At 36.2% G+C, this 16,813-nt stretch overlaps 1 protein-coding gene across 1 annotated transcript; it reads right to left on the reverse strand.

Moving 5' to 3' along the window:
• Window positions 1-7,254: 7,254 nt before the first annotated feature.
• LOC6639228 (multiple inositol polyphosphate phosphatase 1) lies at window positions 7,255-16,750 on the reverse strand. The gene is made up of 5 exons (XM_002062292.4): window positions 16,732-16,750; window positions 8,958-9,235; window positions 8,648-8,884; window positions 8,349-8,590; window positions 7,255-8,281 (listed from the first exon to the last, which is right to left on the reverse strand). Exons 2-5 carry the CDS (start codon window positions 9,222-9,224, stop codon window positions 7,627-7,629), a joined length of 1,401 nt encoding a protein of 466 aa, XP_002062328.1. The 5' UTR covers window positions 9,225-9,235; window positions 16,732-16,750; the 3' UTR covers window positions 7,255-7,626.
• Window positions 16,751-16,813: the final 63 nt, after the last annotated feature.

The following is a 16,813-nucleotide window of genomic DNA, read 5'->3' on the forward strand; positions in this document are numbered from 1 at the left end:
ATAAATTTAATTTCTGCATTACACGCACACACACCCAACCAGACAGACCCGCAATTTGACAGAGACATTATATGTATGTAAGTACGCACACACACACACACACTTACACATGCTATGCGATACATTGCAAGCGTTTAATAAGAGCAAAAAAAATGACTGCAGGGCCTTATATGTAACATAACAGAGAGAAGAAACAAAAGGGAAGCTCGTAAATCGCTGGAAATTCCACTACATGTGGCGTATGCGTAATATTTATCCTCTCGTTCTTTATCCCCATTCCTGTTTGGTTTTTTTGCTGCGATTTTTTGTTGTTGGTTTTGTTTTTTTTTTTTGTATTTTTTGATGTCCTGGCACTTGAGTTTTTGTGTTCTTCATACAAGCTTTGTGTTTTAAGCGATAAAAATTTAACCAAAAAAAGACAAAACAAAAAACGACGAAGGGAAAAAATTAAGTACGTAAAATAAACGCAAAATACTTTCCCGCCGTCTGTGTCAAGTGTCGAGAAGTTTAATGCCCGCTGTAGGGGGCGTGTCGAGGGGTTTATATACGTCCTGGTGCTTGGGGTTTCTACCTAATTGAGCGCTAAAAATGACATTAGACAGTACGAAAATTAAAATGAATTCATAATTTAATGCCAACCAGAGGTCAAAATTCCCCCTCCAAAACAAGAGAGATACAATTTTTTATTGTTCTTTCATTTTTGGGACGGGGGTTGCCTTTGGAATTTTGGGAGCACAAAGCCATAAAGGTATTGTAATCGTTATGTTAGACTGAGTTTATGTTTTCTATAGTCAATCATTCTTCAAGAAGGGGAACGAGTCGTTCATTAAGTTCATCAGTGAAAACCAAAAGTTTTTTGTAGTTTCTGTAGATTGCATACTTCAAGGAGCAAATTTTTATTGGTATAATTAAATCAGCAGTGATCTTCTATGACAAACAGAAGCAAAAGTTTTTTGTAGTTTCTTTAGATTCCACACTTTGAGTGGCCATTTCCTCTTTCTCCCTGTTTTACATCCCTAGATCCGCCGCCACTGCCTGCCACTCTTCCGCACAGGAAATTGCCTCGAAAAACAAAACACAAATTGCAACATCAGCTTTTTTTTTTTCTTTTTTCCTTTGCCCTATGGCCTTTAGGTTGTTTTAATAGGAAAATTTGCAGTCAATCGATTCCATTTCATGCCTGTACAGCCAACTGGACGAAAAATAACTTTGTCATAAAATTGCGTTAGGACTTCAAGAGAATGTAAAACAAAAAAATTGAACTTTTTTTGGCTACTGGCAATAATCAAAAGGAACTGCGCATAAAACTATGTTATGTTTCGGTTATCGTTATAATGCCAACGATTTATTACCATAACGCCAAACCGTATATCAGTATTAAACCAAGAAAAAACTATTATTTATCCAGTATGCTTTAATTTGTTATACATGTATAAACATTTTAACCACAATTAAGGCATTTGTTTATCCTTTGTTTTTGGTTTTGTATGACATTTTAAAATAATTAAATGAATCTATTTGAAACGAAATGAAAATTCCAATCATTTGTGCATTATTGTGGAGAGGATTGGGAATTTTGCATTCTCCTTGTGCACTCCAAAAGGTGACACGTAACAGAAATACTTTCTCGTAATTTGACAACAATTTACCGCAAATATAAAATTTCTTTACATTTTTTTGTTTACTTTGAATAAAATATTATATGAATGTATGAATATAAATGCATATTTCATTGTATGTAATAATTATTAAATAATAATAAATCAGCCAGTTAATACAGCAGATTATATATGGATATATATTTATTTCTTTCTCGCTCTCTCTCTCTCTCTCTCTCTCGTTTTTTTCAATCTGTTCATAAACGAGAAGGTTTTAACACTAACAAAGGAGAGTAACAACAACAACAAAATGCCAGAAACAATCATGAATGCAAAATGTGTTTAAAACAAATTCAGGGGCAAAAGTACCGACAATAACAACAACAACAACAACTTTGACACATTTTTACTTTTGTTTGTTTTTGCAGTGAAATGCAAACATTTTAACTTAATTAAAATGAGAAAAGGAGAAAAAAACAGCAACAACAACAATACCAAGAAAAATATGCGTACTTGACTTTCCAATAGGCCGACTTCAGGGATACCTTATAATTGATTTTGATTTAATTTTCGAGCACTTTTAGTCACGTCCTTACCAATGGAATTTATGAAGGGCAAAACAAATTCCAATCGAATGCAAAAGAACAAATCCTTACTAGCCTCTGGGGTCAGTTTATTTATATATATGTATCCCTGTAAAAAGCAGAAGCCCAAATTAAAGCTGAAGGAGACCTTTCATCACATATGTATGGCTCTTATTCCTGGAATCACCCTGTGCCCATTTAATTTGGCCATGTGTTAAGCAATATATCCTTTACTCCCACAACAGCAGGGTAGACATATATATCTAAGCAAATTCAGATAAGAGAGAGAGGGGGGCAAAGAGAGTGTTAGTGCATTGTTGGCAATTTTACTCACAATTTCCAAAGGCCTAATAAATCCAAGAAAACTCAAATTACAACATTTTGTGTGGTCAGTCTATTAATTTTGCCAGTTAAAACAAAAATGTTGATGCAGGCATCAGTATGAGGACAGCAAGGGACAATTCCAATGCGACTACACACGTATGTGTGTGTGTGTGTGTGTGCAGGTGAAAAATAGGAAAAACTTTGTAAGAGAAAGTATTACAATGCATAAAACTGCAAAAACAGGAGCGCAGATATCCCAGAGAAGGAGAGCAGGGATTTGGTGGGGAAGTGAAGAGGTGAAGTGAGGTGAGGAAATGTTTTCTGCCACATGGTATCCAATTCATTCACTCTGCATTTTCCTAACTTTCTATTGTTAAAAGTGGAAAAATATTGCCAAAGCAACTGTATTCAAGTTTCGCATTTACATGTATAGTAGTTACCAAAAGTATTTGGACTAAACGATCTTTCCACGTGCATAGGTCTTCTTGTACACTTGCTTATGGCAAGTACTGTCTGTAGCAAAGCTAGTTTTATGCACATTTAAGCAATATTCATTTAGACATATAGCTTCAAACTCGTTTTCATTTAATTTTACATGCTCCTGTTTTCCAATTTAAGTCTTCGAGTTAATAATATTGTTTTTCATGGCACCACTTACTAGTTAATCACAGTCTATTTTCTACACAGAAACACAACAAGGTCTTCTTGTCTGTCTAAAAGGAGAGAAATCTTTGTATGTAAAATTCGCAGTATACATTTGGGGGGCTATTTCAAATCGAAAGTTCATTTGTGGTGGGAAGAAAACAAATGTGATACCAATTAATGAATGGATTATTAGCTGAAAACTCAGTTGTATCTGTAATTAGCTTTGAGGTATTCGTAAAAGTTCTCTAAAAATTAAAACGACAGCCTGAAAGTATGCAAAGGAGACAAAATTCAAAGTTTTTAGCGGGACCTTCAGAATCTTTGAATCCGATTTACTATTAAGTCATACCAATACGTTCTAAATTGCATTCTGCTAGCTTTCAAACTATAGACCTTGACGACATTTAACTCGATTCACAAAACTAATAAATATTTATAACACACCTTTACATCAACCTATGAAAAACTGACCCCTCGTGAACTACGCCTTTGACTTATGTATATATATGTAACTTAATGGCACACAACATGGAAAATATTGTTACATATTCTTGGAAATTATTTTACCTGTAGAAATCCAAAGTGCATATACCTCCAATTAGTGTCAGAAGCTGCTACATAACTAGTTGACGTTGACCATTTATGTAATCTGAGTTCTCATAATGTCAGTAGGTCCCGTAGAAAAAACAAGAAAAACAAAATTTTTGTTGAAAATTCATAGCCGCAAGCAAAGAAGTTTCAAACCAACAAGAGACTCTAGTGTTTGGCAGCCTAATAATTAACCAATTACCTGGCCGCACTTCAAAAGCTTCAGGAGAGTTAGGTTACGCACACACATACACACACACACACTCGCACACACACTGATAGAAGCAGCAAAAAAAAAAGGCTCAGTTTACCTAACAGCACGTGCTGGCTAGAAGAAAGTCGGGACTAGAAGAGGATTGGAGGAAAAACAAGTTCACACAGAGCCTGTGTTGCCTGTTGCCTTTGCCATTTGACCAGGCGAAAAGCAACCGAAACGAAACGAAACCAAACCAAGCAACCAACCAACCAACCATCCCGAGGCCATATTTAGAGGCAAACGTAAAACTTTCATTTGCAGTTGGCATAAAGGGTCAAGGAATTGCTTATTCATAGCTCCAAAACCCGCACAAATGAGCGACCATTAACTTTAACGTTAAACTAAACCCCTCCTTAGAGAGAAACCAAAAAGTTGCTATATGAATCTCATATACATACATACACTTGCACAAATCAAATATTCCAATGCCCAACGGAAAACCGCTTTTCAGAAAACACATATGTTTCGATTTCTTAACGATTCCAAATTCATCGTTTCCCTGTGTTTCTAAGCGACAAAGAGTAAGAGCTAACCTCCTATGATTTCTTCAAGTGTATGAAGCTCAAAAATTGCTATAACTTTAGCTACTTAAAAATTTCGCCAAAATTATTTTAAATTTATTCCACAAAAGTAGACAACACTTATCTAGGATAACGTTTTAAGGCATAACAAGGGATCCCAGTCTATCCCCACACACACACACAGCACGTACATATATACAACTTTTGTTTTGTCATATTTGCTAATGAAAACTATGAAGAAAATTGGTGGTAGGAGAGCGAATTTTTTTTTTGCTTTTCGGCCACGTACACAGCTTTGCCCTGGCACATAGCAAAGTAACTAAAAAGCATGAAAATTTTTGTCCCATGGACCAGACCCAACCTTTGTTAGTGTCTACCTTGACAACGCTCTTTAAGAAGAAGAACTGACTGGATGAAGGTGGCGGTTAGTGGTGGAGGGTGTGGGCTGGTAGAGTGAAGTGGAGTGGAAATAAAAAACGCATATTGCGTAAATTTCGATGTCAAAGGTGAAGGCAAAGGCAAAGGCAAAGCCAAAAGTCACAGGCGTCACAGGAGCCCAGAGTACTCATTGGAGTCAAAGATGAGAGTCAGGTGCGTGTGCGGCGGCACTTATGAGTGGCACTTAGTCTGGCCTAATACCCATCATTAGAGCATTTAACAGGAAACACGTGACACTGCATAGCATATCTACCAGCCGACTGCTACACTCCTCTCCTCTCTCTCTCCCCCTCTCCCTCTCTTTGTCTCACACTCTTTTTGGCTACTGCTCCTGGTCCTGAATTCTGGATTCTTGCAAAAAGCTTGCCCAACAACAACAGCAACACAAAAAAATGGGTCATAGAGGATGACAGAAAAAAAATTCAGTATATGCCTCTGGCAAAAATTTCACGCCGCAAAGGATTTGTCAAACGACAGGATTTTAAAGTGCCAACCAGACGCAGAGCAAAAAAAGTATTGGAAGTACAACAAACCGACTCTTCTCTATGCAAAGTGTTAAAAACAGAGCCCTGAGGCCCCCTCTTCATGTGATAGTAATTAATTTCAAATTATTCTGAGCCTACGAGGGGGTAAGAGGCTGATGAGTAGGCTTAGCCTAACCCTTACCTTACCTTATCCTAAGGCAGAACGTATAATTCATATGAAATTTTTGCTTTTTTTTCACAGAACTAAATTACATAAGAAATCGTTTCTGTCTCCAAAACTGAGAGCAAACTTTATAAAATTCTCAACGAAAAAGACTAAAATAGAAACTTTAAACTCAAAATTAATTAATTATATAATTTTCCAACATGTAAGTCAAAGTCTTGACCCTAATTGCACTTATAAATTGGAAATCTAATCTAATTAGTTGAACGAAAACAAATTGACTACTACAGCACTTCAACAAGTAGCAGTAGTAGTTAAAGACGAAATTGAAAACCTTGACATAAACTTTACAATGGCTGAAATTGAAACATTGTCAGCGAACGTTAAACATAACGAAAATTCAAATATTTTCAAGTCGAAAGCTTTACGTTAAATATGGAAAGGCAGAAAGCTTTAGAAAGCTTTTTCGTTCACTTGTGACTGTTAAACAAAACAGAATTTAAATTTGAATTTGAAAATACAATACAGATTTGGTTTCAATAGTTAGTCGCAGCTAACTAGTCCTCAATAAATTGTAGTAGCTTATTTAAGCTTACTAGCTTACCCCATCAATTCTTCTGGAAATAAATACGTTTAGCCTTCATCTGAATGTTGGAATTTGTTTTGCCATTGTTACGAAGCTGAAAAATGGGAAATAATTTTTATTAGTTTAAACTCTAACTAGACTCCAGTTTGGTGTAAAGAGTTTTACCTGTGAATAGACATACTTTACTTTATTTCTGTTTTGTTGGTGTTTAATTTTTGGTATATGTAACTGTAAATTCATTTAAAAATTTGACAATCCTAAAAGAAAATTAGAAAGAAAATACATTGAAGACACAATTTTCAAAGTGAAAAATCTAAATACCACAGAAGACCAGACCAGACGGTTCACCAACAAAGTGAACCCATTGCCGCCATCTTGAAACGGCAATACCATTTGCCTGTTGGAGTCTCATTTTCCGCATATTCTTTGGAAATGTTTTGTTTTGTCGATCTCGGAGTTTTAAGTCCTTATATTGGTGTTCATTTAGATCTGAAAACTTTATTTTTGTCAAAAAATATTTTGGAAAAATGCATAAGTGTATATGTAAGTTCTACAGTGGATTGATGTAACTTACCTGTTTATTTACATATACTTCAATTGTTTTGTTGCATTTCTTCACTTATGGACGCCATTTGTATTAATTGTTTTAATTTCACATAGTTGATTTTAATAAACGACCAGAACAAACTATAAATTCTGATTAGCAGAACAAATTTTTTAAGCTTAGCTGTAAACCAAGCCATGGCTGCCGATCGCGTTGCCACCTAGGCAATAGCTGAAGTCGCCCTTGTTGTTATGCAACACTTTAGTAAAAACCAGTATTTTCACCATTTGAAATACTGGTTTCTATGCACTTTCCAACACTAAAAGTACGCAGTGGCAACTCGATCGTTAGTCCGTTACATTTTCATAATTTAAATAAACGTATTAAATAGAAATATATAAAAAAATAAATGGTAAAGAAAACGAAAATCAAATACAAACAAAAGCCTCAGCAATCAAATGATTATTTTATAATTAACTTGAATAGACATATTTTTCGCCTGCCAAGTGAAACAATAAAATGTTACTTTTTTTAAATTATTTATTAAATATGTTTTTGATTTAGATTTAGTTTCAATAAAGCTATACTTTTTTGTTGCTGACTGTTTAACCGTTTCTTTGCTGGCTTTTAAGTTAAGAAAATATGTTGGATTTTTGTTTATGTTGTTGTTGTTTTTGTTGTTAAAAAGTGAGAAAAAGGTAGGTGCTGGTCATTATTAAAATTAACAAAATGTATGTATGTTTGTATATCGAAAAATACTTCCGCTCCGACATGCAGCAAGCCGCCTTTGTTCATTAGCCATTCATTTTGGTACGAACTTTGTACATTAGAAAAGACACAAAAAAAAAAAAGAGAATTAAGAGCGATAACTAAACTAAGCCATTTTTAGACTGGCTAATGCATTAAGTAGACAATGGCAGCTAGCACAAGAGTTAAGGACTGAACAATCAGCGTTTGACTGCCCGAACGGCAATAATATTCATCACAATTGGCATCGGCTATATGTTTATATTTCTCCTGGACATCTGCCCAATTGCAGAGACCAACACTGCACCAATCCAACTGCACAGCGTCCTGATTAAGGAAGAAGACAACTTTCTCTTTTTCGAGAGCCGCCGGGCACGAATATTTGACGGCCACAAAATTGGCAGCAAATGGATCCATAATGCTGGTCTTCCAACGACGATTTGTTAGGCTATTATAGTTATCGGCCCGCAGAGCAATGTCATCCTTATTGATGCCCAGGGCAGTGAGAAGTGTCTGCAGACCCGTCGAATGGCCAAAATAGGCCACAACATGAGGCGACACGGGGTTATTCAAATGGGTCAGCATATCCTGCACGACACGACAATTGAGACGCGAATTCTCCTCAAAGCCATAGCCCGAGCCATAGTAATACTTTAGATCCTCGGCATACTCGAAAACGGTCACCTCCTCGGGCAGAAAAGCTCCACACCAAACACTGGTGCGATCCACTTGCCAAGCCTGCTCATAGCGACACATATCGAACATCAGTTTGATGTCTTCCTCCTCGAGTGTATAGAGGAATCTAATAACAAAGAGGGAAACATTCAATTTTGCCACTCAAATTCCTGAGGAAATTGCCATTAACCTACCCCAAACGTCTGGAGATATCAGCCTTGGTATTGTTCCATAATGCGGATTGTTTATATTTATAATATTCCGAGCCTTCGCCCTTATAGTTATTCTCCTTGTATGACGTACAATAGTCATAGGGACGCAAGAGCAAGTCCCTGTCGGGTATATCCACAGGATGAGCACCATTATTTTCGCCAAAGAGTCCTTCGGCAAAGGCCTTGAAGCTCTCCGTTGTGCGTTGGGTATCCGTGTGACGGAACTGCAATCAAAGCGAAACGTTTATACATGAAAATTCCACTGGGATATCCTTTCTTACCTGATAATATGTGTCATTGAATGGCTTGGGCAACACGGAGGGATAGTAACGTTGATATAGCTTCGCTGTGCCACGCAAATCATCGTAACCCTGACTAGTCAAATGCTCTTCGATATCGGGAGTAATGCTGCTATTCCATTTCCACATTTGTATGGCTATCAAGTCCTCCAAACACAAAGGATTCTCTTCTGGTTTCTGGCGCAGAACGCGATAATTTTTCACAATTGCGTCCCGGAGCTGAAGGAGAAGATGAACACAAAACAATTCTCAGAAAGGCTGCAAATAATCAGAGGAAAATATGTGGACTTACCTCCTCCAGTCGGGTGGATTTCTTGATGTCAGACGCTTTGGACAAGCGTGTGCCATGTCTGTGGAAAATCCACATTTTCTTTGGCTCACAGCCCGGCACTTGATACTGCTTATCAATGTTGGTGCCCTTGACAATCTGATAGGCTGTTTTCGACGAGAATTGACGGGTCTGTGTGCGATCTGAGTCCTTGCCAAAGCAATAGTCATCCTGGCCAGAGACCATGGCGAACACGGCCAGCAAAGGGATCAGAAGGAGCAGCAAACGCATGTTTGGACAAACTGCAACAACAAGGAAAATTCTCAACTTTAATTTGGATAGATGGTTGAAGGCCCAGCCTTTGGCATATCCTTGAACTGTCGCCAGGTCCTTAATGGACAGCCTAAAAGGGTAAGCAGTGGGTTAGGAATGTCATATGTGTGCGGATGAACACCGACAGACACAAAAGGTGTGGCATTTAAATTGCTTCTGATGGTGTCTGGCAAAACCCAAGGAAGCCAAGAAGTTGTGAATTCAAGACACAATCTGGGAGGGGCAACGAAAATCGAGTGAAAGGAAATGTTTCTACACACGCATTTACATAGGACCCGAACTTAAATTAGGCTAATGATTTTCATTTCTGACAAATTGCAGCAGTTTTCCACGTGGCCTCATCAAAATCAACATCATTGCCAACGAATCATCCATAGACTAGGTCGGTGTATGGTCAGGACCATCATTAAATTCGTAATGTTTCAATTTAGCTCATCGTAAAACACAACCCGCATGGAGATACAGCCCCATCCCCTCCCCGTCCCTCTCCACTCCATGTTTGATTAATCGTCAATGAGAACATGAAACACTACACCCTTAGGCCCCCTTTTCATTTTCATTGGGCCAAACAATGGTTTAGTAATCAGTTCATCAACTGATTACATTTTAATTGGTTACTTTCTCTCGTCATTGGTCGGGGCAGGCGTAGCATTACTTGCCATTACTTGCCATTACTTTGACTACTTATCGATACTTCGTCTGATCAAATCATCTGAAAAATGGGCATCAAAGACATGTTTTTGTATCTATACTGCCAACATCGGCCATCTAAGAGTTCGAAGCAGTTGGTCAAGGCTTTGTAAGTATCCACCTTTTGGAGGAGTATTCGATATAATTGTCCTTCAATTGCAGTGCCCCATCCGTGGCCTATTTCGGATTGGCCGGTCTACTTACGCTCCTTTACTATACGGAACAGAAGGTAATCACCGCGTGGATACATATTTGTAATACCAAACACCCAAAACCCGATGCGGAGGCATCCAAGAAGTAAACTCAAACTCCTCAATATGGTGACATCTGTTTGAGAATCAGAGACTTTGGAAATGAAGTTGAAATTCCAGAAAAGAACATACTGAACAACCACAATGGCATTTCCAATATTCTCAATACACAGAAAACCATAAAAATACTTAAACAAATTGTTGCTTTTGGTTATTTATTGATTGTTTTTTCTTTGTTTCTTTGTTGTAAATGCATTTTGGTGAAACATGTTGGCCAAAGTAAATAAATGCCGCCTGCCAGTCAAAACAGACCCAAGAAAACGTAGAACAACAAACATAACCAAAAAAAGAAAAACACCCCAAAAATAGAATTTAGAAACTTAGACCTTCTGCCTCACTCCCCTCACCTCACCACCCCCCCTCCATTGAAAAGTAAACGAAAAGAAACAGAACAGAAGAAAAACTGTTTACAACATTTTTTTTTTCGCATTAGATTCAGGTCCGTCCCGGAACGATTAGAAATTTGACATTATAATTGCAATGTTAGAATGAATGATTATACACATAGATCTATATATGAGGGCCTTACTAAATACAGTGATTAGACTACTTTAGTTCACTTGGGCCACAATATATCACGCAATTTCTCTAAACTATCTATAGAAGTTTGTTCTCAAGTTAACGAGAGTTCTGGCGCTTGTTCAACCTCAATGCCTTGCTGATCCGCCACTGGAGGCGGCAATTGCAATTGGGCAACCTGTTGCAGATTATAGAACCACAAGAAGATAAGTTGCCTTTAGTGACGTCAACTCCTGCCCCTCTTCAACAGCTGCAATTAGGCTTGAGAAATATTGTTTTGAATTTATTTTTATACCCATTCGTTTTTTTTGGTTCACCAAGGCCAGAATGAAATTCATATAAAGAAAACCGTATCTTAGGCATCTTTTAGCTTGCCTCAGTTTCATCTTCTTTCGTCCACTTCCATTAAGAAATCGTTTTCGTTTTCGTTTTCGCCTCTCTCTGCGTCTTTCTGTCTGTCTCTGTATTCTTAATTTTCTAGTTTTTTTCAAGTGCAAATAATTGGCCGACTCGTCATTCTATGACTTTGTAATTGGCAATGTAAATTCACATCTAACCCCCACTTAACGCCCCCGCACACAGTGCCCCCCACAGTCCCCACTGGCCCCCAATCGTTGGCTTATAGCCCCACCTAATCATCAATTGAATGCTATGCCTTTGTTTTTCCATTTTCATTGCTCATTCTCATTTTTTTTTTCGCCGCTTTGTTTTCTCAAAATGCGAAATTAAAATTCCAATTTCGATTCCATTCAATCCGATCCGATGCGATGCGATCCTCCTCCCTCATTTATGAGCTCATCCCAGAAGTTAGTTATTAACATTTTGGATTTATATTTAAGTTTCATATTTATGTTTAGATTTACGTACGTGACATTTGGGTAATTTAGTGCAGATTTTCCATACCTCTTTCCGCCCCCCCCCACAAAACAATTTTCATTTCGCCTCGTGCTAGTTAAAGTTTCTCAATATTTTTTTTCTTCTACTCATCTTGTTTCAAAGAATTTCTGACGTTTTTCAGAGCATGGCCATAAATTATAGACAGATTTTGCAATCACCCTATGCGAAAGGGTATATTAAGTTTACTCAACCAATTTGCCATGATTTTGGACACCTTTAGCCCAATTTAGAATTCAATTTTAGCCAATCTAACATCTGGTTAAAAGCTCTTAGTTATCGTTTCCCTATTATATGCCTTTAGATCATCAGTTTAGATTTCCAAAAATCAAGAGTATCTAAACTCTGACATATGGCCAACCCATTTTATAATTTATTGTTGCCGTTTTTTGTTGGCACTTTTGCTTGGAACTAACAACTAAAAGTCATTGGCAGATAAAAATCGCATCTATCAAAAAAAATGAATTTCTATATGCGGCCTCGTAATCAGGAAAATGGAAAACCCGCAGAGTGAAAACCAGATTGCCATTGTTCGATCATATATTTTAGATCAAAGATCAGTGAACTCTTAAACTTATTGAGCTATATTCCCATATTATGCAATGCTGGAGAAATTTTTAAGCGATATGTATATATACATACATATATCTCGATATATACACTAAATATATATTGAAAGTAATTGCTAATAAATGATAATTAAAATAGCACGCAAGGTTTTTAAAGCATTTTCCATTTAGTTATTGTTGCTGCCATTAAAAGGTAGCGTATAACAAATTGTTTTGAAATCGCTGTCATTAATCTTTATATATGTTCTATTGGCAAGCAGATCAAAAAGCATTTTTAAAAGCATTTTTGACACTTTTCAAATCTGTTTGTTTGGAAAACTATTTGAAAGCGTCTCTTCCCAGTTTAGTATTTTATATGCGAATCTTTTTTGAATACTCTTTCTGATTTAAATAGCCATAAACGATCACATTTTCTGATCATAAATGACCTCTTTGTGGGAAGCGATAATTCTGTTTGATCCTTTTATTTTTTAAGAACCAATTTCTATCCTTTCGGCAGCTTTGGCTTAGAAAAACAATCTTGACCAACTTCTATTTCATCTTTTTGCATTCTTCTCTACATTGTTGGATATGTTTTTCGCCCATTTCAAGTTGGATTTCAGTGTTAATTTAATGTGTGTTTCTTAGCACTATATCGATTTAGTTCCCTTTTTGACAGCTGCCTGTGAAATTGTGTAGTGTATAAAAACCCAAGCCTGTTTAATGTTTATTGAAAATTACTTTATGGCAATGCATATTAATTAGCAGATCTATGCAAATTGAAAGGAAAATGAGAAAACGAATGGCAAACAGAGAGATATTACACTGAACAGAGAGACTAAACCCAGCCAAAAGCACCCAAAAGATTGCCCAATTATCATAATGATGATGCCCTCATCGAGCCCCATGCTCGATGCCTCTCGAGCGCAATTCACTTGAATGCCAAACACGTCAGCAAAAACAAAAAAAAAAAAAAAATTACATTGCCATATAAAAAATATAACTACCGGAACATACATATGTATGTACATATATTTGTATTTCGATTCATTTGTATATTATGTAGATAAATTAAAGTTATGTCTAGACACAAGAGTAGTTAATATGCCAGGCCTTCAGTCCCGAAAACCCTTTAAGCACTAACAGAGTTGCTTTTGGGAATGTTTAATTAGAAGAATACCAAAACACTTTTACGATCTTTCACCCCGTCTTTCACCCCACCCATCAAATAGAAAACCCAATAGACTGTCGACTATAAGAATACCCTGTATTAAAGCCACTAACGAGACAAAGATAATCAGATTGAAGCGTTGGGAAAACAATTGCCTACACTTGGTTTACTCTCTATTTGAATACACCCCGAGGAATATATATAGGGTATGCCAGAATAAAAGAAAAAAACCATGATCAGAGTCTGTCTGAGCATTAAATGTCTAATTTATCACTTGGGTAGACCACAAGAAGAAGAGATAGATAGGCCCCCAAGGCGACCTTAAGCATTACAAAATATTTCGATGGTGTGTGAGTGTGTAAATGGTGTGTTGGTATTGGTGTTGGGTCTGTTGTGTGTTAAGAATGTATAAAATATTTAAAATTATGCCGCCTATGCTTGACCCCAAGGGTACAAGACAAGACAAAACAGACCAGCCCCAAAAACCATAACCAAGTTCAGAGATACAGAAGAGATAGAGATATGTTCCTCTTCCCCTGCCCCCCCCCCCCTTGTCAATTTATTGGGTGCTAAAGGAATTCTACTCATTGTTAGAAGAAAAGGAAACTGAAATTTCTTTCGTTCTTTTTTTTCTATTTGTTGACTTTGACAGTGGCAAAAAAAGTGTCAGAAGAAGAGTGAGAAAGTTAAGGTTAAGTGTGTGTAGAAAACGGGCAAATGAATATGGCCAAAAAGCATTTTGGCATCATATCAAAAACTATTTAAAAACAGTTTGACAAATTTGCAACAACAACAACAGCAGCACACAGAATGAAAATTTATTTGAAACGTCTGCGGAAATTTCTTAAGGAAAATATTTTAAAAATTCTCGAATGAAATTTTTCCATACCAAAAATGAAAATGATCGCACCAAAAATAAATAAAAGTAGGGGCAAGGAAAAACACACAACAAAAAGAAAAAAATAAAGTCAACACAACTACCAAAAAATAACTTTAAAAGAAAAACCAAAAGAAAAACCGGTTTATTTTCGTTTTCAGGTAAAGTAAAGACTCGATGTTGGCCCACATAGTTTTTGTTGTTGGTAGTTGAGGTAACAACAGACCACAAGCAGCAACAACAACAACAACAACAACAAATACTCAAGTGTCAACAATTTAAACAAATAATAAACTCACAACGACATTTCTATACTCTAAATGGACATTGAAAGTCAAAGTGCAAGGATAGATATGAAGAACTCACTTGATTAAAATTAATTTTTAATATTCTTGCTCAACTAAATTTCAATTTGTAAGTGACTCCTGCTCGTAGGACACCAAAAAGGACACTGACACACAGTTGGGTATGGAGTGGAGTGCAAGTTGGAGGCGTTGACATGTTTCCTTCTGAGTGGTCAGGACCTACTATATATGTATGTATATACACTTGGCTATTTAATATTTCGTTTTTGTTTGTTTGTTTGTTTTTTTTATGACATTATGCGTGTGTTTAATTAAGCTAAAGTTAACTGCCCTGCCGTTTTGGGTCGCGTGCCCGGGTCAAAAGTAATAAATCTGAAAATCTGTTAAGGAATTGTCCCTACGAGAAGGAGTCTGAGGCATTTGTTTACGTAATTTACCTTATCTTGGGTGTCTTATAAAAACAAAAAAGAGCAGAAACCATTTAAAAGCATTTTTTAATTGCTCCAAACATTAGAATAATTTGTCTTTAGCTTAATTATTTTAATTGTTGGTTGCCACTAAACGCAAGCAACAGAAAAGAACTCATTTAACTGATTGCAAATGGTGTGTGATAGGCGTCAGGCAATGGAAGTTGTGCAGAAAGGCCGGAAAAGTGGATGAGAGGAGGCAAAAGCAGGTAGGAGTTAAGGGACTACCTGATGGCTGGAGGGAAAGTCCAAAGACCAAACATGAAATCTAGCAATCATTTTTAGCCCAAATTCTAGTTTCGCAGAAGTGGTTGAGCCTTTCTTTCACCCTTCAACTACCACGTCTATGTTCCAAAGAAGAAGAGAAAGCGAGAGATAATGGAAGCAATTGGCACTTGTTATTATTTGTTTACCAACTTTTTTTCAGTTAAACAATTTAAGAAAAACATGATAAAAAACAAGTCATTTCACCGACTTTGCTATACCTTGCAAGGAAAATGTTTTTTCCTATAATTTGATTTTAAATGAAATTTAGTATGCCGATAGTTAAATAAAGTCAGCCATTAGTATTGTAAATTAGAATGGCTTAGTTTTGAAACTGTGGGAGGCAATCAATTTCCTTTTAATTAAAGGGGACTAAAATGGGCGTGGCGAAAATTTTAAACAACAAAAATCTAAGCAAATTAAACCCACGTCTTAAATTTGATATCTCTAGCTCTGTTATAAAGAAAGCCGTGTTTGTTCACATGTAGAGGGCGGAGGGGGGGCGTGGCATAAACTTGATCAGCATGTGAACTATACAAGTCTTTTAAAACAATTTTGGTGACTCTAGCTTAAAATAGACCCCGAGATCTAGGTGTTTATACAGACAAACACGACTAGATTGACTCGACTTTTGATGCAGATCAAAAATATATGTTTCTAAGGGAATCCTTCTACTTGTTACATACATTTTGACGACTTTAGCATACCCTTTCGACCATTTGAATGCATGGTATAGAGAATCCAATTTAGTGCTTTGAACTTGAATCAAGAGTTTGTCTCTCACAATGAAAAGATATTCGTACCAGCTTAAAGAAATAATCCCACGAAATGAGAGAACAAAAACATGGAAAAATATTCCCACTTGATTAATGTAACTTGTAACTTAAATTTCAGCAATTTTATGTTGCTTTGTTTTGGATTTTGCTTTTCGTGTTTGTTGTTCGGTTTCATTCATATGCAAAATGAGACCCCCAAAAAGAAATGGCCAAAAGAAAGAAAAGGTATTAGAATCAACATTTTGTGTTGAGCTCATCAAAAGCGATTTTCAGGTGTTTCTTAATGTGATCCGAGTTGGGGATTTTGTATATTATAATTATTCATTTCCCATCCCGCTGCTTGTTATATAACAATTATTAGATTTGATTATTAAAGTCAAGAGGAAAACCTGTTTCGTTTTTTTTTTTTTTTTTGTCTTTCTTTCTTTTTGTTTGGCATGACAGCAATAGTTTATAAATAAACAAATACAAATTGTCTATTTCTAAGCAACAACAAATTGAAGAGACTTGGCAATTAACAATATATATACATATATATCTATATATATATGTGCATGTTGAAATAAAAATTGATATCGAAATTAAATTTTGTAGAGCAAATTTCAAATAAATGTCACTTAAAAACACAAACACACACACACACCTTTTATTGTTATTTAATTTATAAACAAACCAACGAAAAAAAAAATGCAAATAAATGTTTTGGAATTTTGTAATAATTTCTC

This window comes from Drosophila willistoni, assembly GCF_018902025.1.
Source record: "Drosophila willistoni isolate 14030-0811.24 chromosome XR unlocalized genomic scaffold, UCI_dwil_1.1 Seg144, whole genome shotgun sequence".
Taxonomy (NCBI): Eukaryota; Metazoa; Arthropoda; class Insecta; order Diptera; family Drosophilidae; genus Drosophila; species Drosophila willistoni.

Excerpts from the sequence above, each read along its gene's own strand:
- LOC6639228 (XM_002062292.4), bottom strand. The coding sequence starts at position 9,224 with ATGCGTTTGCTGCTCCTTCTGATCCCTTTGCTGGCCGTGTTCGCCATG. Across the intron at positions 8,591-8,647 it reads TCAATGACACATATTATCAG|TTCCGTCACACGGATACCCA; the intron begins GTAAGAAAGGAT and ends CTTTGATTGCAG. Across the intron at positions 8,282-8,348 it reads GATATCTCCAGACGTTTGGG|ATTCCTCTATACACTCGAGG; the intron begins GTAGGTTAATGG and ends CTTTGTTATTAG.